This window comes from Heterodontus francisci, chromosome 1 (genome assembly GCF_036365525.1).
Source record: "Heterodontus francisci isolate sHetFra1 chromosome 1, sHetFra1.hap1, whole genome shotgun sequence".
Classification (NCBI taxonomy): domain Eukaryota; kingdom Metazoa; phylum Chordata; class Chondrichthyes; order Heterodontiformes; family Heterodontidae; genus Heterodontus; species Heterodontus francisci.
Window position 1 is genome coordinate 42,270,569 of NC_090371.1, and position 27,851 is coordinate 42,298,419.

At 44.3% G+C, this 27,851-nt stretch overlaps 1 protein-coding gene across 5 annotated transcripts in view; it reads right to left on the minus strand.

Annotated features, from left to right (window-relative positions):
* ccdc142 (coiled-coil domain containing 142) overlaps positions 1-27,851 on the minus strand; it is a 318,889-nt gene that overhangs the window by 137,011 nt on the left and 154,027 nt on the right. For all 5 annotated transcript variants that reach the window (XM_068029624.1, XM_068029614.1, XM_068029634.1 and 2 more), the window contains one exon: positions 21,675-21,850. In XM_068029624.1, the coding sequence (XP_067885725.1) occupies positions 21,675-21,850 (176 nt within the window). The remainder of the gene's footprint in view (positions 1-21,674; positions 21,851-27,851) is intronic.

Here is a 27,851-nt window from a genome sequence, read left to right on the forward strand (position 1 = left end):
AATTTCGTATCCATGTTGCTACTGTCCCTTTTATTTCATAAGCTATAATTTTGCTCACAGGTCTGTTGTGTGGCACTGTATCAAATGCCTTTTGGAGGTCCATGTACACCACATCAACAAAATTGCCCTCATCAATCCTCTTGGATACCCCTTCAAAAAACTCAAGCAAGTTAGTTAAACATGATTTTCCCTTAACAAATCTAAGCTGGCTTTCCTTAATTAGCCCGCATTTGTCCCTGTGACTATGACACTCAATCAATTTTTTGCCACATAAACTAAATCTAAACCAGTACTTCCCAAATGAAGTGCGGGACATGTAAACTCATCTTTTCAAAGCTCTGGGAATAGAGTAATTAATACCTGTCCAAGGTATTTAAAGCATTTAAAAAAATTATATTGGATAGCAACTGATAAATTAAAAGTAGCCAAGGATAGATGATTATTTAAAAGTAAAATATTCATACGACCAATGCTTCCTCTAAGCTGTACAGCTGTGCAGCAACCCGAAAGTTCCCACACCTGCCATGCATAAGTTGACTCCTTTAAATTATCACGCATGCAGGGCCGCACAAAAGAATTTAAAGGGGCCGCGCAATTAACCAAATCGCCTATGCACTCCAAAAACCAATTACAGGGTACATTGCACATGACTACGACTGATATAATTTCAACTTTATTCTCAGCATTTTCTGCTTCACAATCAGAAACACTTTAGTCATCTAGCATCTAAAAATATCACTGCCAGCATCGCGATGGTTCAGGAAGAAGCTCTCCTAATTTTACAGCCCTAATCTGCAGAATATTAATTATCTTTATTCATGGACGACTCCACAAGTTTTCCATCTCCTGTGCCCTTGATCACCAACAAGGGCATCTCTGGCCTTTTCCTTGTATTTCTCACCACCAACATCCCCAAATTCCCTTCCAACCTTAATTTCTTCTTTGCTCACTCCCCAAGGCACTTACAACTTCACTTACAAACTCCCAACTGGGCATTTAGCCCTCCATGATACTTGCACAGAATTTAAGAACCAGAGGTCATATTTACAAATTCAGGGCTACAAAAGCAAATAGGAAATGCGGAAGGAACGTTTACTAAAAGGGTGATGTGTATGTGGAGCATACACAGGTGATGGAACACTTTAATGAGTATCAAGGAGGAACTAGACAGGTTTGAGATTTATGGTTATTAGAAATGCAATAATAATAACTTGTATTTATACAGCATCTTCAATGTAGTAAAACGTCCGAAGGCACTTCACAGGAGCGTTATTAAAAATAGTCTGACGCAAAGTCACATAAGGAGACATTAGGGCAGATAGCCAAAAGGTTTGGTCAAAGAGGTACTTTTTAAGAAGCATTTTAAAGGAAGAAAGAGAGGTAGAGAGGTTTAAGGAGGGAATTCCAAAGCCTATGGCCTTGGCAGCTGAGGGCATGGACACATGGAGAAGCGATTAAAATCTGCAGTGCTCAAGAGGCCAGAATTGGGAGTGTGCAGGTTTCTTGGAGAGTTTTAGGGTGAGAGAAGGCTTCAGAGATAGGGAGGGGCAAGGTCACGGAGGGATTTGAGAACAACATGAAAATTTTAAAATCAAGGCTTTCCTTAACCAGGAGCCAATATAGGCCAGTGAGCTCCGAGATGATGGGTGAATGGTACTTGGTGCAAGTTAGGACACGAGCAGCAGATTTTAGATGACTTCAAGTTAATGAAGCGTAGAACGTGAGAGGCTGCCAGAAATATTCAAGTTTAGAGGTAACAAAGGCACGGATGAGGGCTTCAGCAGCAGATGAGGTGAGGCAGGGCATTGTCCTATGATGCTAAGGACATGAAAATTGGCTGTCTTAGTGATGCTGCAGATATCAGGTCAGCAAGAACATAAAAACAGACTATAAAAGCTTCTTAGGTATTTAAAAAGGAACAGATTAGTGAAGACAAACGTGGGCCCATTACAGGCAGAGACTGGAGAATTTAAAATAAGGAAATGACAGAGAAATTAAACAAATACTTTGGGCTGAATTTTACCGGCCCCTCAACGCCACGGGTCGCGGTGCAGGGGGCGGTAAAATTCTGCGGGGAGAGGCCCGCCTCGACCCGCGGCGCGAGAAGGTCCCATCGCATATTATCGGTGGTGGGGGGACCTCGGTGCGGCCCTCCCCCACCACCCCCCCCCCCCACCCCACTGCCTAGCGACGGGCCCTTCATCAGCATATGCAAATTGACATGAAAGAGATGCAAATAAACTGACCTGCAGGTGACGGCCGTCCTACGCCGATTTTACAGTCGCCATTCGTACTCTGCGCACCTTCGGATCTCCATACAGAGTTCCGAGGCGAGAACCTGGTGGGGAGGGGGGAGAAATAAAATTTTCAGGGCGGGAGGGTTGGGGGAGTGGGGAAAACAATTTTGATTGGGTGTGGGGATGGTGGGAATGGGTTGAAGGGCAAAAGATTGAAGGTTGGGGAGGGAAGTTCGAGTATGACAAAAAGCCAATTGTTGGCTATTTTGGGCAATGAAATGACCACTGGGGGGGTTGAGGAAGGGCCTCCACATCTTTATTATTTCCTAATAACAAATTACACTTATGTACCTTTAAATATTGAATTTAATTGTCAGGGCTTAAAAACCTTTAAAAGTGGCACCGGTGCCCGCGCAGTGGCACTGGACGCCGTTGCCAGGGACGCGGTGGCCGCCCCTGCTATGGCATCGGGGGCAGCCGCTCCGCCCCCTCTATTTAAATGAGCCCCGCGCATACTATTGCGGGGGCTCCTCGGCGGCACTTCCGTGTCGGAAAGCCACCGAGTTCAAAGTGCACGCCGCGGAGTGCGATTAATATTCAGCCCTTTCTGTCTGTCTTCACAGAGGAAGATACAAAAAACCTCCCCAAAATACTAAAGAAGTGATTTTTTTTTTATTCTTTCATGGGATGTGGGTGTCACTGGCAGGGCCAACATTTGTTGCTCATCCCCAGTCGCCCTTGAACTAAGTGGCTTGCTCGGTCATTTTAGAGGGCAGTTAAGAATCAACCACATTGCTGTGAACACAAGAACACACAAGAAATAGGAGCAGAAGTAGACCATATGGCCCACTGAGCCTGCTCCGCAATTCAATACGATCATGGCTGACCTTGGGCTTCAATTCCACTTTCCTGCCTGCTCCCCATATCCCTTGACTCTCTGCAAGACCAAAAATCTATCTATCCCAGCCTTAAACGTATTCAATGATGGAGCATCCACAATTCTCTGGGGTAGAGAATTTCAAAGATTCACAACCCTTCGAGTGTAGTAATTTCTCCTCATCTCACTCCTGAATGATTGGCTCCTTATTCTGAGACTGTGTCCCCGTATTCTAGATTCCCTTCAGCTTCTACCCCATCAAGCCTTTTCAGAATCTTGTATATCTCAATTAGATCGCCTCTCATTTTTCTAAACTCCAGAGAATATAGGCCCAATTTTCTCAGCCTCTCATCATCGGATAACTCCCTCATTCCAGGGACCAATTTACTAAATCTTCACTGGACTGCCTCCAGTGCAAGTATATCCTTTCTTAAATGTGGAGACCCAAACTGCACACAGTATTCTAGGTGCAGTCTCACCAAAGCCCTGTCCAATTTTAGTAAGACTTCTTTGTTCCTGTACTCCAATCCCCTCGCAATAAAGGCCAATATGCCATTTGCATTCCTAATAACCTGCTGCACCTGCATGTTAACTGTGTACTCCTTGTACGAGTACCCCAAGTCTCTCTGAACCAATACTTACCAGTTTCACAACTTTTAAAAAATGTGAAAGAAATGTGTCACTTTCAAACTTTACATGAAATTTAATGATATTATGATCACCTTTTCCCAGTAGATCTTTTACTATGACATTGCTTATTAACCCTGCTTCATTACACAATATGAGTTCTAAGATAGCTTTATTCCGAGTCGGTTCGACAACGTATTGCTCCAAGAAACTGTCACGAAAGCATTCTGCAAATTCATCTTCTAGACCGCTTTTGCTAATTTGATTGCCCCAGTCTATGTGCAGATTAAACTCCCCCACAATTAATACATAACCTTTTTTACATGCTCCAATAATTTCCCATTTAATGTTCTGTCCAATAATATAACTACTGTTCGAGAGCCTGTAAACTACTCCCAACAGTGTTTTCTGATTCTTGCTATTTCTAATTTCCACCCAAACTGATTCTATTTCATGATCTTCTGAGGCCAGATCCCTTCTTATTAATGTCCTTGTGCCATCCTTTACTATCAGGGCTACCCCTCCTCCTTTGCCATTCTGTCTGTCTCTCCGAAACATTGTGTGCTCTGGAATATTAATTTCCCAACCTTGATCTCCTTGTCACCATGTCTCGGTAATGGCGATTAGATCTAGATCATTCACCTCTATTTGTGCCACTAGCTCATCTATCTTGTTACAGATGCTTCGTGCATTCAGATAAAGGAACTTTAATTTCATTTTTTTACCTCTATTCCCTGCAATGACCTTATTTTCCAATGTACAATTTTTGTTAAACTCCCTGTCCCTTCCTGTTGGGAGTTACCCACATCACTATCCTGCTCCGATACCCTCACCTCTCTCTTTGGATTTCTAAATTTCCCTTTACCCAAACCCTACCCCTTCCCATTAGTTTAAAGCCCTGTCCACAGCCTTAGTTATGCAATTGGCCAGGACACTGATTCCAGCCTGGTTCATGTGAAGCCCATCCTAACAGAACAGCTCCCTCTTTCCTGAGTACTGATGCCAGTGCCCCAAGAATCAAAACCCCTTCTTCCCACACTACTCTTTGAGCCACGCGTTTAGTTCTCTAATCTGCTTGACCCTGTGCCAATTTGCACATGGCTCAGGTAACAATCCAGAGATGATTACCTTTGATATTCTGCATTTTAGTTTGGACCTTAACTCCTCAAATTCTCTAAGCAGAACATAATTTCTGGTTCTCCTTTGTCATTGGGTCCCACATGGTCCACAACAACTGGATCCTCCCCCTCCCACTCCAGGTTCCTCTCCAACCGCGAGGAGATGTCCTTAACCCTGGCACCGGGCATGCAACACAGCCATCGGAGCTCCCGATCACGACTACAGAGAACAATATCTATCCCCCTGACTATACTGTCTGCTATCGCTACCAAATTTCTCTTCACTCCTCCCACTGGAATGGCATCTATCATCATGGCGCCATGGTCAGTCTGCTCATCCACCTTGCAGCCCTTCTCTTCATCCACACAGGTAGCAAAGACCTCATACCTGTTGGACAAGGTCAGAGGCTGAGGCTGCTCCATCACTACATGCTGATTCCCCCTACCTGCCTCACTCACAGTCACATCCTCCTGTCCCTGACCACTGGCCATCTCTAAAGGCCTCCCTACTCTAAGGGTTGTGACTGCCTCCTGGAACAAAGTGTCCAAGTAACTCTCCCCCTCCCTGATGCTCCGCAACGTCTGCAACTCAGTCTCCAGCTCAGCAATTCTGAGCTGAAGTCGTGCAAGCTGCAGACACTTATTGCAGACATGGTTGTCCAGGATTACAGTGCGTTCCACAGATTCCCACATGCTGCAGTTGCAGCACACCATCGGCCCTGCCATCTCTGTGCAACCTTTTATTTAATTAGTCAATTAGTTAATAATACAAGCTGAAGTAATGGGAAGTTGCACTCACCTACCTTGGAGTCAAAGGAAGAAGACTCACCAACTGCTGAAGGCTGAATAAGATAGGAAAAAGGAGCCCCTCTTTCCCCCCTCTGCACTGAATTCCCACGTGCACCAAATTTCCAACTTCACTCTGGCAAGTGTCTCACTTAGGCAACGGTCTCTTCTCAACTGTCCCCTCACTGCGGTTGGCTAAGAAACTGGTCTGCTTTATATAAGGATTCTGATAACTCACTAGCGAGCTCAGCTTTCTGCTACAATAGTTAACACCTATTGAACCTAACTACTTCCAACTGATTGACAGATAACTGCCACTACGAGCTGCTTCTTGTTTAACAAGATTATTTACTTAACCAGCATATTTAAAGCCTGACTCTTAATCTAAAATTTAAACTGGACAAAAACCTACCAGAAATTACCATGTACACCAAATTTCCAACTTCACCCTGGCAAGTGTCTCACTCAGGCAACTGTATCTTCTCAACTGTGTCCCCTCACTGTGGATCTCAAGTCACATGTAGACAAGACCAGATAAGGACAGAAGATGGCAAGAACAGGGCAGGTGGAATATAATGTGGAAAAATGTGAAGTTATCCACTTTGGTAGAAAAAACAGAAATACAGAGTATTTATTAAATGGTGAGAGATTGGGAAGTGTTGATGTTCAAAGGGACCTGGATGTCCTTACTCATAAGTCACTGAAAGCAAACATGCAGGTGCAGCAAGCAATTAGGAAGGCAAATAGTATGTTTGGGATTTGAGTACAAAAGTCGTTCTGCAATTGGTGAGATTGTACCTGGAGTATTGTGTGCAGTTTTGGTCTCCTTAACTAAGGAAGGATATATTTGCCATAGAGGGAGTGCAACGAAGGTTCACCAGAATGATGCCTGTGTCATGAAGATCCCATCTGTCATGAATGAGGCATATTAATTTTGTCATATGAACATTGATTTTAAACTGTTGCTGGAGTGAAGAGATGACTTGTTTAAAGAGATCAGCCGTGGCTGGAAAACATTTGCATACTAAGAGGCAGTGCCTGGAGACAAGAGAACTGCTCCCTGATCCAATTAACCCAAATGGACTTTGATCACCAGACATTGAATGTTAAGAAAGCCAGCATTCTAGGGTAATAAAAACAAGAAATCCTGGAACCACTCAGCAGGTCTGGCAGCATCTGTGGAAAGAGAAGCAGAGTTAACGTTTCGGGTCAGTGACCCTTCTTCGGAACTGACAAATATTAAAAATGTCACAGGTTATAAGCAAGTGAGGTGGGGGTGGTGCAAGAGATAACAAAGGAGAAGGTGTAGATTGGACAAGGCCACATAGCTGACCAAAAGGTCATGGAGCAAAGGCAAACAATATGTTAATGGTGTGTTGAAAGACAAAGCATTAGTACAGAAAAGGTGTTAACGGACTGAATATTGAACAGCAGCAAGTGCAAACATGAAAAAAAACAGTGGGTAAGCAAACTGAACAAACTAAGATGAAATGAAATAAATGCAAAAAAAAAAGGTTGTAAAAAATGTAAAAATGAAAAAAAGAAAAAACAACTAAAAATGAAAGTAAAATGGGGTGCTGTCGTGCTCTGAAATTATTGAACTATTGAAGTGTACTTCTTTCAATGTAGTATACTGTATTCGCTGCTCACAATGTGGTCTCCTCTACATCGGGGAGACCAAGCGCAGACTGGGTGACCGCTTTGCGGAACACCTCTGCTCAGTCCGCAAGCAGGACCCTGAGCTTCCGGTTGCTTGCCATTTCAACACTCCCCCCTGCTCTCATGCTCACATCTCTGTCCTGGGATTGCTGCAGTGTTCCAGTGAACATCACGCAAGCTCGAGGAACAGCATCTCATCTACCGATTAGGCACACTACAGCCTGCCGGACTGAACACTGAGTTCAATAATTTCAGAGCATGACAGCACCCCATTTTACTTTTATTTTTAGTTGTTTTTTCATTTTCTTTTTTTCTTTTTTACAACCTTTTTTTTTTGCATTTATTTCATTTCATCTTAGTTTGTTCAGTTTGCTTACCCACTGTTTTTTTTCATGTTTGACTTGCTGCTGTTCAATATTCAGTCCGTTAACACCTTTTCTGTACTAATGCTTTGTCTTTCAACACACCATTAACATGTTGTTTGCCTTTGCTCCATGACATTTTGGTCAGCTATGTGGCCTTGTCCAATCTACACTTTCTCCTTTGTTATCTCTTGCCCCACCCCCACCTCACTTGCTTATAACCTGTGACATTTTTAATATTTGTCAGTTCCGAAGAAGGGTCACTGACCCGAAACGTTAACTCTGCTTCTCTTTCCACAGATGCTGCCAGACCTGCTGAGTGGTTCCAGCATTTCTTGTTTTTATTTCAGATTTCCAGCATCCGCAGTATTTTGCTTTTATTTCAGCATTCTAGGGTGTCTGCTAAGATGAAGAATCCACAAACGCAGGAGTTTATTTTAAAAGCTAGTCACATGACTAACCTGCTGGCCCAGGTTTTTGGTTTTGAACTGCTCATGGGACAGTTTGGGTCAGATTGCACTGAACGTGGAAGAAGAGAGCCTCTCTCCTGGCTAGCTCTCTCTCTCTCAAAAATCTCCGGATCCACTGAAGTCACTTAAACCTCAAGCGAGAAAAGAATCCTATATTGAAACAAGTTTAAAAGTGTGCATTGGGCCCCAACGAAACGCAAACTTACCGGCAATCAAAGACTCTACATCGAACTCAAAGGACTGCAAATAAATCCAAGTTATTGCCTCAGACATTTCCCCTTTATTTTTTCTACTTTTCTGTCTCTATGTGCGTGCGTGTTTATCGCGTATGCATGCTAGCGTGGTTGCGTCGCGTATTCATAGTCGTTAACCTAATTAGAGTTTAAGGTTAATAAACTTCCATCTTTCTTGTTTAAATCTAAGAAAACCTGTCTGGTTGATTTCTTTGTTGTACAATTGGAAAGCAGTGAACAAGGATTAACTGAGGGGGAGCTAAAAACACGGTGTTTTAAAATTTAAACCCTGTTACGGTAAAACTGGGCAAAGGCTGAGAGAGAACCCCTAGCCCCCTTTCTCACCTCGTCATAACACCTGGGATGATGGAATTGTCCTACAAAGAGAGATTGGGGAGATGGGCCGGTATTCTCTAGCGTTTAGAAGAATGAGTTTAGAGTTTTGAAGCCTACAAAATTCTTACAGAGCTCGACAGGGTAGATGCAGGAAGGATTGGGGGGGGAAGCGGGGGGCGGGCAGCTGTTGTCTAGAACCAGAGGACACAGACTCAGAATAAGAGGTAAGCCATTTAGGACTGAGATGAGGAGGAATTTCTCCACTCAGAGGGTGGTGAATCTTTGGAATTCTCTACCCCAGAGGGCTGTGGAGGCTCAGTCATTGGTATGTTCAAGACAGAAATCTATAGATTTCTAGGTATTAAATATGTCAAGGGATATGGGAACAGTGCGAGAAAATGGCTTTGAGGTAGCAGATCAGCCATGATCTGATTGAATGGCACAGCAGGCTCGAGGGGCCGGATGGACAACTCCTGTTCCTATTTCCTATTTATTTATTTATTTAGAGATACAGCACTGAAACAGGCCCTTCGGCCCACCGAGTCTGTGTCGACCAACAACCACCCATTTATACTAACCCTGCAGTAATCCCATATTCCCTATCACCTGCCTACACTGGGGGCAATTTACAATGGCCAATTTACCTATCAACCTGCAAGTCTTTGGCTGTGGGAGGAAACCGGAGCACCCAGCGAAAACCCACGTGGTCACAGGGAGAACTTGCAAACTCCGCACAGGCAGTTCCCAGAATCGAACCCAGGTCCCTGGAGCTGTGAGGCCTCAGTGCTAACCACAGCGCCACTGTGCCGCCCCAATGTTCCTATCACCTTGGGGGCAAATATGACACCAAGTTTGGTTTGACCTCAGACAGTTGCCAGGGAGAAGGATGGAGCTTGGGACTGAAGATAATGGCTCCAGTGTTCCCAATATTTAGTTGGAGGACATTTCTACTCATCCAGTACTGAATGACAGACTAGCATTGTTACAATTTTGAGACAGTGGAGGAATCTAGAGAGGGGCTGGTGAAGTAGAACATAAGTTGCATCAAGGGAATACTCCAGATAGGTGGGTTATATGGACCAAAGGTCTTCACCTTTACTATGTTTATCAACTTGCTTAAACTACTCCCTGCTCCCTACCTTTGATGGCTTTACTATATCCCATCCAGGCCATTTCCCTGGTATGGCTCCCTTCCTCAAGTCCAAGCAGCACAGACTTCAGCATACCTGGCACACAGCTATCCATCATCAGATTTGATTAGACCACATCAAATGCTTTTGGACCTCAAAACCACCTACTTCCGGATCTTCCAACCACTTCCTTAAACGCATCTCCACTGCCCATTCTTGCCATCAATAAAAGAGCTTATGGATTACTTTGTCAGTAAGATTGAGACCATTTGTTCAGCAGTCTCCACTTCTTCTCCCTTTCTTCTTTCCCACCAAGCTAAACCTTCCTCCAAGCTCTCCTCTGGCCTAACCCTGAACCTGCATGTCTCTTTCTCTCTCTCTACTTTCTCTACCATCTCTCATGCACTCTCTGAACTTACCCATGAGACCCACCTCCTACCTTCCTTGACCAAATTCTGCTGAACTGCTGACCACCTAACTAAAATCTTTCGAAGTGAGGGGATAAATGATATAAAGGTATAAGCAAATCATATGTGATCCCAGCTTTTATTAACATCGTATTGAGTAGAAAAGTATAGAGTTAATACTAAACCTATACAAAATACTGGTTGGAACTGTGCCCTACCATAACATATTCAGGCCATGAGAGATCCAGTTGGATAAGACCAAAGGTTAGAAGATTTTCTTCTAAGCAGATGGTTGTTAGGACATGGAATACTCTACTAGAAAGAGTAGTGGAAGCAAAGTTCACTAAACCCATCTTTTAAAAGGGAAGTGATTTGGAGAAGAAACTGTCACGTTCATGAAAGTGCAGCGATGAAAATACAGAAACCAACTGAAGAGTTATAAAAAATTAGATCTATTTTAAAAGACTGGTACATTTGCTGTCAGCAAAATGGAGGACAAGTCACATGACTAATACCACCTCCTGCATTAAAATACACATTCATGTCGACTGGAACTAAAACCAATTAAACCCGTCAACATGGACATGAGATAGCTTGTACACATAGATGTGAGCTATACACAAAACAAGCTAAAACAAAGACACTTCCAGACTCTACCCTTCACCACAATAGTTTGATGGCGCTCATATTATCAAAATGGGGCCATCAAAAGCTATTGTACAGCTCATCAGGAACTGAAACCTAAAGTCACATGGGCTAAACTAACACTTGTGAGTTCACCTTTAAAGGTAATCGTTTTGAAGAACAAAGGGTCTTTCCAGTTCACAATATCAGTCATCAACATTCAGTCTGGTCTCTCCAACCACACAGTCAACATTGAAAGTCATCTTGAATTCCAGCACTAGGCTTAGAGAGGGAGAGAGAGAGCAATAGACCAGTTCCAGCCAACACCGTTGAACCCTGCTGAGACTGGTTGAAAGGCAACTGCAGCAGCTAAAAGAAACAACTAAAAGAAACAACTCCTCCACCTGTGAAAACTGAACTTAGAATATCAGCACCGTCTTCAAACTCAAGTGAACCGCCAGAAGTCTTCAGCAACCCAGTAAATACAAGACAACCAGCAAATAGGCCTGCAACTTGTTTTCCTGAAACAGACTTTTACACCTTGAATTCTTAACACCTCTTACCCTTTACCTTCTTTCTATATCTTCTTGAGTGTGCTTGTGAGAATGAATGTGTGCGTGGGTGCTGTTGCGATCATTTCGGGTGATGAATATTGTTCAATGACTATTTAATATCGTTTAAACCTATGAGAAAACCTGTCACTGTCTATTTATTTGGAAAACATAACAAAGTGACTGAAACACTAATTTAAACAAAAACACAGTTGGGAGGTGAACAGTGGAAACCAGCTACACCATTCATTTAAAAGGGAATGAGATGAAGTGGATCGGTTTTTCAGATGAAGTGAATAGCCTGCTTCTGTGCTGTAAAATTCTGATCCTGTGAAGAAAATCTGGGAAGAGAAGAACAACTGGAGTAAATAAAGTTAGAATGATTATTCTGATGAAAGGTCACAGACCTGTTATGTTAACTCTGTTTCTCTCTCTGCAGACACTACCTGAACTGCTGAGTATTTCCAGCATTTTCTGCTTTTATTTATTATATATAGTTATAATTGTATTGCTTTAGATTAAAAAGAAAATCCTGTAAACAAGCATTTGAGTGAAAACACAAAGAAAGGATGAAAATAGTTTTGTTGTTCCTATACAAATTTTATTTATGCTTTTCCAGGGAAAAATGTGATGTAAAGTAGCACTGCAATATTAAATGGAATGAATTAAGCCTCAGGTCCACATCATATTCTGTTTCTGGAACGTGCAATAAACAAGCAAAATAACAACTTTAAATATGTCACTGCTGACCAGACAAATTTTATGGCTACTCTAATATAATCTCAGCATCTGGAAAACTCCAATTACTCTGAATCAGAATGAACCTAGTCAGCAATTGGACCCTTGTTGCAGATCTAAATGATTTATTATTTAAATTGATTTTCACAACTATTTCACAGGTAAAAATAAGGGATCAAAGAAAAAAAAAGCACACAAAATATTTGGCTCATAACAGAATGCATTATGAAGACACGCTTTGTTAATGAGTTATGGCTAGCATCACTAGTGGCTTATGACTTCAATATACTAGTGCAACTGACCAACTCATCAGAAATATACAAATGAGAAATCTTATCAGGTCAGCCCACTCAATCCCTTACTTCTTCATTATGTATTCGCCATGTATCCTCGACATGGAAATCAGTTTTACTCAGTGGCAGAAAAATATATTTTTCTTTTTGGAATAATGGTCTCCTCCATTTTGAATTTAGTAAAATGACAGTCATTGTTAATTAATGTTGTAGAAAAGCTAAAAGGCAGCAACTTTTGCACTTTCCATGCCTCATTTGTGGCCAATTCAGTTCAGTCTTAAATTCACTGTAAACAGGCTTACAAAATCAGTACATAGTCAATGAAAATACACAATAAATACCATGGACTGAATTTTAGCCATGGAGGTGGGAAACAGAAGCCGGATCTGTTTTTGGTTCAGAATTCCGCTTCCAGAGGAAAACTAATTAGAGCTCAGATTTTCATGTGGGGAAGCCCTTAACTGGTATGGAGATGGGTTTCCTATCCAGTGAGACCCACTGGGAGTGGAAACAAAGGCGGGTCAAATGAAATGTGGGACTCATTTAGACTACCACGGCAGCCATCAGTGAGGCTGCTGGTTGTCCTGAGGATCTGTGTTTTGTGCCAAAGCCTTCCACTGCACCAGAGGGAAATGAAGTGTCTCAGGGACCTGAAGGCCTTGCACCTGGGACAGGGCAGTTTCTCGCTTCACGATGCTGACTTGGATGTAATGCTGGAGGCTGCGAAGAACAGGAGGGAGGTCCTTGTCCCGCAGGGTGGAAGGAGGAGGCCACCTCATTGTGCAGCAGGGGCACATCTCTGTTCAGCGTCATCTCCCTCTGTCTCCTCTCTCACCTCCTGCTCCTCCCCCGATGAGCTGTCTCCTTCCAGAGCTTTACTGTCCTCAAGGTCCAAACCTCTCTGGAGAACCATACAATGGAGAGTCCAGGAGACCGCCACAATGACCAAACCCCTTGTAGGAGGGTACTGGACATCACAACCTGATGGTCTGGACACCAGAATCGCTCCTTCAGATGTTTGATGGCCTTCTCAATGGTTATTCTGTTGAGTAGGTGGCATTGGCTGTATCACCTCTGTGCCTCTCTCTGGGACTCCCGTAGGGGGGGGTGAGTAGCCATGTCTTTGAGGGATACCCCTTGTCCTCTACGATCCAGCCATGCACTTTGAGGGCGAGAGTGAACATCTGAGGCAGCCTGGACAGATGGAAGATGAAGGAGTCGTGGAAGCTGCCAGTTAAGTGAGTGCACACATGGTGGAAGCTCTTGTTGTGGGCGCAGACTAGTTGGATGTTAAGGGAGTGGAAACCCATCCTGTTGCTGGATTTCATTGGCCAGTCATTGGGTGCCTTGATGGCCACATGTGTGAAATCAATTATGCCCTGCACCTGGGGGAATCCAGGCAGAATGCCCTCTGTCCCTGCGAGGCCTTGTCCGTCGTCAAATGAATATGTTGCCCAGCTCTGGCAAAGAGGGCATCATCGACCAGCAAGATGCAACAGTGTGCAGCCGTTTGCAAGATGCCACCAAGGTCTGCAGCTGATCTTTGGAAGGAGCCAGAAGCAAAGAAGCTCAACGTCACAAGGACTTTGATGATTATTGACAAGGCATGACCAGTGCTGAGAGGTGTGAGGTCTTTGGTGACGAGGGTACTAACATCAGTGACCATCTGCCTGGAGAGTCGCAGTCTCCTGCAGCTCTGGGTAGCTCCGTCTTTGGCGATAGATCCTATGTTGAGGGTATGGCCTTCCTGTCCCTCTTTCCGGTCCCATGAACTCCTGATGCCTGGGGTTTCACCCTTCCTGCCGAGAGTGTTGCTCCTCTTCATTGCCACTGGGCCGAAAATATGACAGTCATGCCCCCAATGTCTGCTGCAGTCTTCCTTTTAGGAAGGCTGTCCCATTGTGATTCGCAGCCTTGCCCCCGCTCTTCTGCCTCCGTGATACCCTGGGGGGGAATGATCCCCTTCAATGCCCAAGTGCTGAGTGCCCATTTTCCCTGCCACACAGCCAAGGGCACCTATTTACCAAGTGCCAAGCCCCGGTGCCCCTCTTATGGGGTCAGGTGATGACTTGGGGCAGCCTTGATTGGCTCCCTACTGCGATGAAGGAGTCATCTGCCTCCCCATAGCTGACGACTTCTGAAACCCATGCGCCCCTTTAAATATTCCACACTCTCCCTCCAACAAGCTCTTTACGAGCTTTTGAACTAGTTTAAATTGCCTCGATTGGGAGGAAAGCAGGATTCCTGTCACGTCCTCCTTCCCCCTGGCCCCCACTCTGGAGAAAATTTCTGCTCATCGAGTACTGGATGTACTTGCGGAGATGAAATCCCATCTTCACATTGAGGATACCAACCATCGTGTTGTGTGGCACTGCCACCATGCTAAATGGAATAGATTTCGAACAGATCTAGCAACTCAAAACTGGGCATCCAAGAGGAGCTATGGACCATCAGCAGCAGCAGAACTATATTCAACCACAACCTGTAGCCTCATGGGCCAGCATATCCCCCACTCTACCATTAACATCAAGCCAGGGGACCAACCCTGGTTCAATGAAGAGTGCAGGGAAGCATGTCAGGAGCAGCACCAGGCATACCTAAAATGAGTTGTCAGCCTGGTGAAGCTACAACACAGGACTACTTGCATGCCAAACAAGGGAAGCAGCATGCGATAGACAGAGCTAAGCAATCCGACAACCAACGGATCAGATCTAAGCTGTGCAGTCCTGTCACATCCCGTTGTGAAAGGTGGTGGACAATTAAACAACTAACTGGAGGAGGAGGCTCCATAAATACCCCCATCCTCAATAATGGGGGAGCCCAACACATCAGTGCAAAAAAAAACAAGGCTCATTGACACTCAGTTTGGGTTTCGCCAGAGCCACTCAGCTCCTGACCTCATTACAGCCTTGGTCCAAACATGGACAAAGGAGCTGAATGCCAAAGGTGAGCCCGAGCAAAACTGGAGTCAATGGGAATCAGGGGGAAAACTCTCCACTGGTTGGAGTCATACCTAGCACAAAAGAAGATGGTTGTGGTTAGAACCATAGAACCAGAGAAAAATTACATCACAGAAAGAGGCCATTCAGCCCGTCATGTCCCTGCTGGTCGAAAACTAGCCGCCCAATCTAATTCCACCTTCCAGCACCTGGTCCATAGCCTTGCAGGTTACAGCACTTCAGGTGCATGTCCAGGTACCTTTTCAAAAAACTGAGGGTTTCTGCCTCCGACACCATTCCTGGCAGTGAATTCCAGACACCCACCACCCTCTGGGTGAAAAAGTTTTTCCTCATGTCCGCTCTAATCCTTCTACCAATCAACTTAAGTCTGTGCCCCCTGGTAATTGACCTCTCTGCTAGGGGAAGCAGGTCCTTCCTGTCTACTCTATCTAGGCCCCTCATAATTTTGTACACCTCAAATAAGTCACCCCTCAGCCTCCTCTGTTTTAAGGAAAACTACCCTCACCTATCCAATCTTTCTTCATAGCTGCAACTTTCAAGCCCTGGCAACATTCTTGTAAATCTCCTCTGTATTCTAGCCAGAGCAACTATGTCCTTCCTGTGATGTGGTGACCAGAACTGTATGCAATACTCCAGCTGTGGCCGAACCAGCGTTTTATACAGTTCCAGCATTACATCCTTGTTTTTGTATTCTACACCTCGGCCAATAAAGGGAAGCATTCATATGCCTTCTTCACCACTTTATTTACCTATCCTGCCACCTTTAGGGACCTGTGGACATGCACTCCAAGGCCCCTTACCTCTTCACCCCTCTCAATATCCTCCCTTTAATTGTGTATTCTCTCGCTTTTAATCACTCCACCATTGGTGGATGTGCCTTCAGTTATTTGCCCTCTCCAAGTGCACTACCTCACACTTCTCTGGATTGAATTCCATTTGCCACTTTTCTTCCCACTCAACCAAACCAGTGACATCATTCTGGAGTCTAAAGACATCCTCTTCACTATCAACGACACAAACAATTTTTGTGTCATCAGCAAATTTCCCAATCATGCCACCCATATTTAAGTCCAAATCATTAATATATACCACAAGCAGCAAGGGACCCAGCACTGAGCCGTGGAATGCCAATGGAAATAGCTTTCCATTCACAAAAACATTCGTCGACTACTACCCTTTGCTTCTTGTCACTGAGCCAATTTTGGATCCAACCTGCCACATTCCCCTGTATCCCATGGGCTTTCATTTTACTGACCAGTCTGCCATGCAGGACCTTGTCAAATGCCTTACTAAAATCCATTACCACATCCACTGCACTACCCTCATCTATCCTCCTTGTTACTTGCTCAAAGACTTCAATTAAGTTAGTAAGACATTACCTTCCCTTAACAAATACAAGTTGTTGAAGGTCAATCATCTCAGTCCCAGAACATCACTGCAGGAGTTCCTCAGGGTCGTGTCCTAGGCCCAACCATCTTCAGCTGCTTCATCAATGACCTGCCCTCCATTATAAGGTAAGAAGTGGGGATCTTCGCTGACGATTGTGCAATGTTCAGCACCATTCCTGACTCTTCAGATACTGTGTCCAGATGCAGCAAGACCTGGAGAACATCCAAGCTTGGGCTGATAAGTAGCAAGTAACAATCCTGCTACGTAGGTGCCAGGCAATGACCATCTCCAACAAGAGAAAATCTATCTCCCTTTGATGTTCAATGGCATTACCATCGCCAAATCCCCCACTATCAACATCCCAGGGGGTCACCATTGACCAGAAACTGAACTGGACCAGCTGTATAAATAATATTTGCTACAACAGCAGGTCAGAGGCTGGGAATTCTGTGGCAAGTAAGTCACCTCCTGTCTCCCCAGTGCCTGACCACCATCTACAAGGCAAAAGTCAAGAGTGTGAGAGAATACTAAGAGGAAGAGCAGGCAGGGAGATGTTGCTGACTGGTGGTCTGAAGTGCATTTGTTTCAATGCGAGAAGTATAATAGGTAAGGCAGATGAACTTAGAGCTTGGATTAGTACTTGGAAATATGATGTTGTTGCTATTACTGAGACTTGGTTGAGGGAAGGACAGGATTGGCAGCTAAATGTTGCGGGATTTAGAAGCTTCAGGTGGGATAGAGGGGGATGTAAAAGGGGTGGGGGAGTTGCATTACTGGTTAAGGAGAATATCACAGCTGTACTGCGGGAGGACACCTCACAGGGGTCATGCAGCGAGGCAATATGGGTGGAGCTCATAATAGGAAGGGTGCAGTCACGATGTTGGGGGTTTACTACAGGCCTCCCAAAAGCCAGCGGGAGGTAGAGGAGCAGATATGTAGACAGATTTTGGAAAGATGTAAAGGTAACAGGGTTGTAGTGGTGGGTGATTTTAACTTCCCCCACATTGACTGGGACTCACTTAGTGCTAGGGGCTTGGATGGGGCAGAATTTGTAAGGAGCATCCAGGAGGGCTTCTTGAAACAATATGTAGATACTCCAACTCGGGATGGGGCTGTACTGGACCTGGTATTGGGGAATGAGCCCAGCCAGGTGGTCGAAGTTTCAGTAGGGGTGCATTTCGGGAACAGTGACCATAATTCCATAAGTTTTAAGGTACTTGTGGATAAGGATAAGAGTAGTCCTCGGGTGAACCTGCTAAAATGGGGGAAGGCTAATTATAACAATATGAGGCAGGAACTGAAGAATTTAGATTGGGGGCGGCTGTTTGAGGGTAAATCAACATCTGACATGTGGGAGTCTTTCAAACGTCAGTTGATTACAATCCAGGACCAGCATGTTCCTGTGAGGAAGAAGGATAAGTTTGGCAAGTTTCGGGAACCTTGGATAACGAGGAATATTGTGAGCCTAGTCAAAAAGAAAAAGGAATCATTCGTAAGGGCTGGAAGGCTGGGAACAGACGAAGCCCTTGAGGAATATAAAGACAGTAGGAAGAAACTTAAGCAAGGAGTCAGGAGGGCTAAAAGGGGTCATGAAAAGTCATTGGCAAACAGGATTAAGGAGAATCCCAAGACTTTTTATACGTATATAAAGAGCAAGAGGGTAACCAGGGAAAGGGTTGGCCCACTCAAGGACAGAGGAGGGAATCTATGTGTGGAGCCAGAGGAAACGGGCGAGGTACTAAATGAGTACTTTGCATCAGTATTCACCAAAGAGAAGGACTTGGGGGATGATGAGTGTAGGGAAGGGAGTTAGATAGTCTGGGTCATGTCGTTATCAAAAAGGAGGTGGTGTTGGGCGTCTTGCAAAGCATTAAGGGAGATAAGTCCCCAGGGCCTGATGGGATCTACCCCAGAATACTGAGGGAGGCAAGGGAAGAAATTGCTGGGGCCTTGACAGAAATCTTTGTATCCTCATTGGCTATAGGTGAGGTCCCAGAGGACTGGAGAATAGCCAATGCTGTTCCTTTGTTTAAGAAGGGTAGCAAGGATAATCCAGGAAATTATAGGCTGGTGAGCCTTACGTCAGTGGTAGGGAAATTATTAAAGAGGATTCTTCAGGACAGGATTTACTCCCATTTGGAAACAAATGAGCTTATTAGCGAGAGGCAGCATGGTTTTGTGAAGAGGAGGTCGTGTCTCATTAACTTGATTGAGTTTTTTGAGGAAGTGACGAAGATGGATGTTGTCTATATGGACTTCAGTAAAGCCTTTGACAAGGTCCCTCATGGCAGACTGGTACAAAAGGTGAAGTCACACGGGATCAGAGGTGAGCTGGCAAGATGGATACAGAACTGGCTCTGTCATAGAAGACAGAGGGTACCAGTGGAAGGGTGCTTTTCTGAATGGAGGGCTGTGACTAGTGGTGTTCCGCAGGGATCAGTGCTGGGACCTTTGCTGTTTGTAGTATATATAAATGATTTGGAGGAAAATGTAGCTAGTCTGATTAGTAAGTTTGCGGATGACACAAAGGTTGGTGGAGTTGCGGATAGTGATGAGGATTGTCAGAGGATACAGCAGGATATAGATCGGTTGGAGACTTGGGCAGATGGAGTTTAATCCGGACAAATGTGAGGTGATGCATTTTGGAAGATCTAATACAGGTGGGAAGCATACAGTAAATGGCAGAACCCTTAGGAGTATTGACAGGCAGAGAGATCTGGGCGTACAGGTCCACAGGTCACTGAAAGTGGCAACGCAGGTGGATAAGGTAGTCAAGAAGGTATACGGCATGCTTGCCTTCATCAGTCGGGGCACAGAGTATAAAAATTGGCAAGTCATGCTGCAGCTGTACAGAACTTTAGTTAGGCCACACTTAGAAGATTGAGTGCAATTCTGGTCGCCACACTACCAGAAAGACGTGGAGGCTTTGAAGAGGGTACAGAAGAGGTTTACCAGGATGTTACCTGGTCTGGAGGGCATTAGCTATGAGGAGAGGTTGGATAAACTCGGATTGTTTTCACTGGAACTATGGAGGTGGAGGGGCGACATGATAGAGGTTTACAAAGTTACGAGTGGCATGAACAGAGTGGATAGTCAGAAGCATTTTCCCCGGGTGGAAGAGTCAGTTACTAGGTTTAAGGTGCGAGGGGCAAAGTTTAGAGGGGATGTGCGAGGCAATTTCTTTACACAGAAGGTGGTGAGTGCCTGGAAATTGCTGCCGGGGGAGGTGGTGGAAGCAGGTACGATAGCGACGTTTAAGAGGCATCTTGACAAATACATGAATAGGATGGGAATAGAGGGATACGGTCCCCGGAAGTGCAGAAGGTTTTAGTTTAGGCAGGCATCAAGATCAGCGCAGGCTTGCAGGGCTGAATGGCCTGTTCCTGTGCTAACTGTTCTTTGTTCTTATTCACTTACTTGGATGAGTGCAGCTCCATCATTCAAGAAGTTTGACACCATCCAGGAAAAAGAAGTCCGCTTGATTGGCACCCCATCCACCACCTTCAACATTCATTCATACAGTGTCAAATGTATAACAACAACTCACCAAGGCTCCTACAACAGCATCTTCCAAACCTGCAAACTCTACCATCTAGAAGGACAAGGGCAGCAGATGCATGGGAACACCACCACCTACAAGTTCCCCTTGAAGTCACATACCATCCTGACTTGGAACTATATCACTGCTCCTTCACTGTTGCTGGGTCAAAATCCTGGAACTCCCTTCCTAACCGCACTGTTGGTGTACCTACACTCCAAGGACTGCAGTGGTTCAAGAAGGCAGCTCACTACCACCTTCTCAAGGGCAATTAGTGATGGGCAATAAATGGCTGGCCCAGCCAGTGACGCCCACATGCCATGAACGAATAACAAAAATGTCAGATGCACAGTCTGATAATTTAGCAACAGTGTAGGAGTCATGAGAAGATGTGGTGGAGGTAGAGCTGGGTGTCGCCAGCGTACATGCAAAACCTAACGCTGTGCTTTCAGATGATGTTGCCGAGGGGCATGTAGAGAGAAATAGGAGGGGACCAAGGATAGATCCTTGGGAGATATCAGAGGTTACAATGCGGGAGCAGGAAGAGAAGCCATTGCAAATGATTCTCTGGCTACAATTAGTTAGATAAGAATGAAACCAGGTGAGAGCAGCCCCACCCAGCTGGACGATAGTGGAGAGGCCTTGGAGGAGGATGGTGTCATCAACAATGTCAAAGGCTGGAGACAGGTTGAGAAGAATTCGGAGGGAAAGTTGGCCTTTGTCACAACCACATAGGATGTAGTTTGTGACTCTGATAAAGAGCTGTTTTGGTACTGTGGCAGGGACAGAAGCCTGATTGGAGGGATTCAAACATAGTGTCCAGGGAAAGAGCGGAACGGATTTGGGAGGTGACAACACGTTCAAGAACTTTGGGGAGGAAAGGAAGGCTGGAGAAGGGTTTGCAAAATGGAAAAAGGTGTGCATGGATTACAAAAACTATACATTCTGATTTATGTGTTGGTTTAAAAAACAGTATTATGAGCCAAATATAAATATTTAGCTGCAGCCTCAATGCCCAGTTATACACAAGCAGACAAACTAAATTTTCACAAAAAGACTATTTATACCTTTAGAAATTTAGAAATATTGCATGCAATAGCTACCTTTGATCATGTTTGTGGCCCATTCAATAAATGTATACCAGCCACATTTGAGAAAAAAAGTTCAGTGCAATATGGAAGAGAAACTACCTCTCACATATGCAACTCAGCAAATCTGAATATGGTCAAATATTTTCACACTCTCGATCAAAGACTGGACAAGATGGCTTCAACAGAACTCGCTGTATCTCGGAAAAAGTGAAATAACTAGTTATAATTAGAATCAAAACAGCACTCACTTTTAGATCCCCTTGAATTACTAGCAGAAACTGATTTATGGACCGAGAAGAAAGAAATTGGAAACCTTTTGTCATTAACCAATGGGATGAAGTCTGCATTGTTGTGATGGAATAACTCATTGTTCGCACCAAAATTGATGGCACTACCAGCTTTCGAACCAATCCAGTACTGGCACCTGTAACAAGGAACACACCAAGTCCATTTTTAATATAAACATGTAATGAGAAAAAGCCATTCAAGTCTTCAAGCCTCTGGTTTCCACTGCCAATGTACAATCTACATTATTATGGATTGTATCCCAACAACTTAATCTCGGTATATTATAACAGTATTGAATTGCAGCATGTAATATAACTATTTATTTAAGATGTGTAGAAAGTATTCTTTGTTCAGGAAACAATCTACAGTACAAGTTATCTCTGTGTTAATCAGAATGCCTCATGAAATGTTATTTCATATAACTTAGAAATCTGGTATGATGTCCCAATATCAATGGTTTTAACACATAATTGGCTTAAAAGTTGGAGTTCAAAAGAGAGTTGGATTCTATCAAATTTCTGTTGCATTATCAGACAGAAGGCTCCATTTTTCTGCTAGCAGTAACCAGGGTTGACTTTCAATTGCTGGATGCCAGTTTCTCTCTTAAAAAATGGGTGAGCCATTGAAAGTCTGGTGGGGACTTTGGGAGCCCATTTGTCTGCTTGAATCAAGAGTTAATTACTGCCCAAAAGGCGCAGAAAGCTGTTTATTTGTACAAGGTGGGGGTCTACTGTTACACTCTGATTGGAACCGTCAAGAAGAAATGGGTGATGCATGCATGGCACTTGCAAAACCCATTTGTTATGACCCGGTGAGAAAGGTGTCTCGGGTTCCCTCTCAGCCTTCGCCTAGTCTTACCGTAACAGGGTTTAATTTTTAAAACACTGTTTTTAGCTCCCCCTTGGTGAATCCTTGTTCACTGCTTTCCAATTATAAGGCAAAGAAACCAGCACAAACAGGTTTTCTTAGGTTTAAAGAAGAAAGGTAGAAATTTGTTAAACTTAAACTCTAATTCGGTTAACGCCTACGGATACACGACGTGCCCACGCTAGCATGTATACACAATACACACATGCAGATAGAGACAAAAAAGAGCAGAAGAAAAATAAAGTAGAAAAGTTTGAGGCAATCTCTTAAGAGGGTTTTTGTTACGGTTCTTCGAGCTCACTGTAGAGTTCTTGATTGTTGGTAGATTTTGCTTTTCGTTAGGGCCCAGTATTCTTCTTAAACCTTGTGCGCTGTAGGAAACTTTTCTCTCTTGGGGTTCATGTGTCTTCAGTGGATTTGGAGTTCCGTGAGAAAGAAATAGAGATCCAGACAGGAGAGGTCTTCTTCAGTCCAGCAGCATATTACAGTCTCTGAGTTCAAACTGTTTGTACAATTCAAAAAAACCAGGTTGCCAAGCAGGCTAGTAAATTGACCAGCTGGTCTGACCTCATCTGTTTGTGGATTATCTGGTCTTCGCTGACCCTGGAATGCCTCTTCTTACACACAATACCTGGTGCTCAAAGTCCATTGTTGGTTAAATTGGATAAGGGAAGTAATCTCTTTATCTCCACAAGCACTGTCTGTTAATATGCAAATATCTTTCCAGCCAAGGGCCTGCTGATTTGTTTTAAACAAATCCTTTCTTCACTTCAGCAACAGTTTTCAAATCAATGTTCAAATGACAAAATGAATATGCCTCATTCTTGGCAGATGGGGATCTAGCATGACACATTCCTTGAAGTTTTGAGAGGACTTTTTGATGGTCCTTAAAGGATCACATGAGTCTTTTCCTAATGTTAAGTTTTAAAAAATATTTGTAGGCCAGGTTTGCTCCTGCAGGTCCTAAAAACATGTTTTGGCTTGATACCAACCTGTTCTCTCCCCCAAAAGGCCTTACCCAATAGCCAGCTGAGTGCAGCAGTCGGTCGAAATTCATCCTGACAAAACCAGCAAGCTGCAATAGGATGCGGATTTACCCGCAACTCGCCGTGGCCCAGACCTGAAAATCATTTGGATCGCCCAACCACCATCTTGAGCAGGTGCAGCACTCAGATGCAGTCAGGACCACTGACATGCAACCATTTTCCGCCCAACCCAAAGGTCTCCCTCATTATGTTAACAGCATATTCATGAGAATATGAAACAAAATGTATGTAATATCAGAAAATGGGACTAGGTCTTTTGAAACTATATCTCTATACATGTCAAACCCACCTGAAGAATCCACAATACTGGAGGTTCCAACAAAAGGAGGATAGTACGGCTGCTGGGAGTCAATACACTGAACTTCTGGTAACAAAGCATGCTGCGCTCTGCAAATTTTTTCTTGAATGACCCCACCACCAAATCAACTGTTTCTACTGGTGACTAATATCAAAAGATGGAGCTCCAAGCAATAGATATGGTTTGGAAATGGGCAAAATGTCCTTATGCTAAACACTGCACAGCCCACTAACTACTTGTCATTTGCAAATTTGCTAATATTGCAAGAAGTTAGAAACATCGGGTTCTGCAAGTAGAATTTCTTAGTAATACTGTAAACACGAGGGCTTAGAAATCCGATAGGACAGCCTTGGTTTTTTAGGTATAAAACCTAAAACTGGGGACAGAGTCTCAGGATAAAGAGACTGAGGTGAGGAGAAATTTCATGACTCAAACAGCTGCAAATCTTTGGAATTCTCTACCCCAGAGGGCTGTGGATACTCAGTCGATGAGTACATAGATTAAGTACAAAGTATAAAGAATTAAGGGATATGGGGATAGGGGAAGAAACTGGATTTGATGTAGAGGTTCAACTATGATATTAAATGGTGAAGCAGGCTTGAAGGGCTGAATGGCTAATCCTGTTCCTATTTCTTGTGTTCTGATGTTGCATGTGCGTGCTCATCCTGCACCGGCTATAGGTTAAGGTGCCCTCCGAAAACATGCAATACGCCCATTGCTTATGCAAATAATTTTGTATTTGTTTATGGGATATGGGCATTGCAGATAAGGCCAGTATTTATTGCCCAAACCTAAATGCCCTTGAGAAGGTGGTGGTGAGCTGCGTCCTTGAACTGCTGCAGTGCTTGTGGTTAAGGAACACCCACAGTGCTGTTTGGGAGGGAGTTTTAGAACATTAGAACATTACAGCGCAGTACAGGCCCCTCGGCCCTCGATGTTGCGCCGACCTGTGAAACCATCTGACCTACACTATTCCATTTTCATCCATATGTCTATCCAATGACCACTTAAATGCCCTTAAAGTTGGCGAGTCTACTACTGCTGCAGGCAGGGCGTTCCACGCCCCTACTACTCTCTGAGTAAAGAAACTACCTCTGACATCTGTCCTATATCTATCGCCCCTCAACTTTAAGCTATGTCCCCTCGTGTTTCCCATCACCATCCGAGGAAAAAGATTCTCACTATCCACCCTATCTAACCCTCTGATTATCTGATATGTCTCTATTAAGTCACCTCTCCTCCTCCTTCTCTCCAACGAAAACAAACTCAAGTCCCTCAGCCTTTCCTCGTAAGACCTTCCCTCCATACCAGGCAACATCCTAGTAAATCTCCTCTGCACCCTTTCCAAAGCTTCCACATCCTTCCTATAATGCGGTGACCAGAACTGCACGCAATACTCCAGGTGCGGTCTCACCAGAGTTTTGTACAGCTGCAGCGTGACTTCGTGGCTCCGAAACTTGATCCCCCTACTAATAAAAGCTAACACACCATATGCCTTCTTAACAGCCCTATAAACCTGGGTAGCAACCTTCAGGGATTTATGCACCTGGACACCAAGATCTCTCTGTTCATCTACACTACCAAGAATCTTCCCATTAGCCCAGTACTCTGCATTCCTGTTACTCCTTCCAAAGTGAATCACCTCGCACTTTTCCGCATTAAACTCCATTTGCCATCTCTCAGCCCAGCTCTGCAGCCTATCTATGTCCCTCTGTACCCTACAACATCCTTCGGCACTATCCACAACTTCACCGACCTTAGTGTCATCCGCAAATTTACTAACCCACCTTTCTACACCCTCTTCCAGGTAATTTATAAAAATGACAAACAGCAGTGGCCCCAAAACAGATCCTTGCGGTACACCACTTGTAACTAAACTCCAGGATGAACATTTGCCATCAACCACCACCCTCTGTCTTCTTTCAGCTAGCCAATTTCTGATCCAAAGCTCTAAATCACCTTCAACCCCATACTTCCGTATTTTCTGCAATAGCCTACCGTGGGGAACCTTATCAAACGCCTTACTGAAATCCATATACACCACATCCACTGCTTTACCCTCATCCACCTGTTTGGTCACCTTCTCGAAAAACTCAATAAGGTTTGTGAGACACGACCTACCCGTCACAAAACCGTGCTGACTATCGCAAATGAACTTATTCTTTTCAAGATGATTATAAATCCTGTCTCTTATAACCTTTTCCAACATTTTACCCACAACCGAAGAATAGCTCACAGGTCTATAATTACCAGGGCTGTCTCTACTCCCCTTCTTGAACAAGGGGACAACATTTGCTATCCTCCAGTCTTCCGGCACTATTTCTGTCGACAATGACAACATAAAGATCAAGGACAAAGGCTCTGCAATCTCCTCCCTAGCTTCCCAGAGAATCCTAGGATAAATCCCATCTGGCCCAGGGGACTTATCTATTTTCACACTTTCCAAAATTGATAACACCTCCTCCTTGTGAACCTCAATCCCATCTAGCCTAGTAGCCTGAATCTCAGTATTCTCCTCGACAACATTTTCTTTCTCTCCTGTAAATACTGACGCAAAATATTCATTTAACGCTTCCCCTATCTCCTCTGATTCCACACACAACTTCCCAATACTATCTTTGATTGGCCCTAATCTAACTCTAGTCATTCTTTTATTCCTGATATACCTATAGAAAGCCTTAGGGTTTTCCCTGATCCTATCTGCCAATGACTTCTCGTGTCCTCTCCTTGTTCTTCTTAGCTCTCCCTTTAGCTCCTTCCTGGCTAACTTGTAACTCTCAAGCGCCCTAACTGAGCCTTCACGTCTCATCCTAACATAAGCCTTCTTCTTCCTCTTGACAAGCGCTTCAACTTCTTTAGTAAACCACGGTTCCCTCGCTTGACAACTTCCTTCCTGCCTCACAGGTACATACTTATCAAGGACACGCAGTAGCTGCTCCTTGAATAAGCTCCACATTTTGATTGTTCCCATCCCCTGCAGTTTCCTTCCCCATCCTACGCATCCTAAATCTTGCCTAATCGCATCATAATTTCCTTTCCCCCAGCTATACTTTTTGCCCTGCGGTATATACCTGTCCCTGTTCCAGGATTTTGACCCAGTGGCAGTGAAGGAACAGCGATATATTTCCAAGTCAGAATGATGTGTGACTTGGAGGGGAACTTCTAAGTGTTGGTGCACCCAAGGGCCTGCTGCCCTTGTCCTCCTAGGAGTAGAGATCTCGGAAATGCTGTCAAAGGAGCCTTGGCAAGTTCCTGCATGTTGTAGCTGGCGCACATTGCTGCTACTGTGTGCCGGTGGCGGAGGGAGTGAATGTTTAAGGTAGTAGATGGGGTACCAACCAAATTGGCAGCTTTGTCCTGGATGGTGTTGAGCTTCCTGAGGGGTGTTGGAGCTGTACACACCTAAGAAAGTGGAGGGTATTCCATCAAACCTGTGCCTTGTAGATAGTGGGCAGGTTTTGGGGAGTCAGGAGATGCGTGACTCACCACAGAATTCCCAGCCTCTGATCTGCTCTTGTGGCCACAGTATTTATGTGACTGGTCCAGTTAAGTTTCTGGACAATGGTAACCCTCAGGATGTTGATGCTTGGGGATTCAGCGATGGTAATGCCATTGAATGTCAAAGGGAGATGGTTAGATTCTCTCATGTTGGAGATGGTCGTTGCCTAGCATTTGTGTGGTGTGAATGTCACTTGTCACTTATCAGCCCAATCCTGAATGTTGTCCAGCTCTTACTGTATGTGGGCATGGAGTGCTTCATTGTCTGAGCAGTTACGAACAGGACTGAACGTTATGCAATTATTGGCAAACATCCCCACTTCAGATTTTATGAAGAAGGGAAGGTCATTGATGAAATAGCTGAAGATGGTTGGGCCCAAAACACTGCCACGAAGAACTCTTTCAGTGATGTCATGGAGCCAAGATGA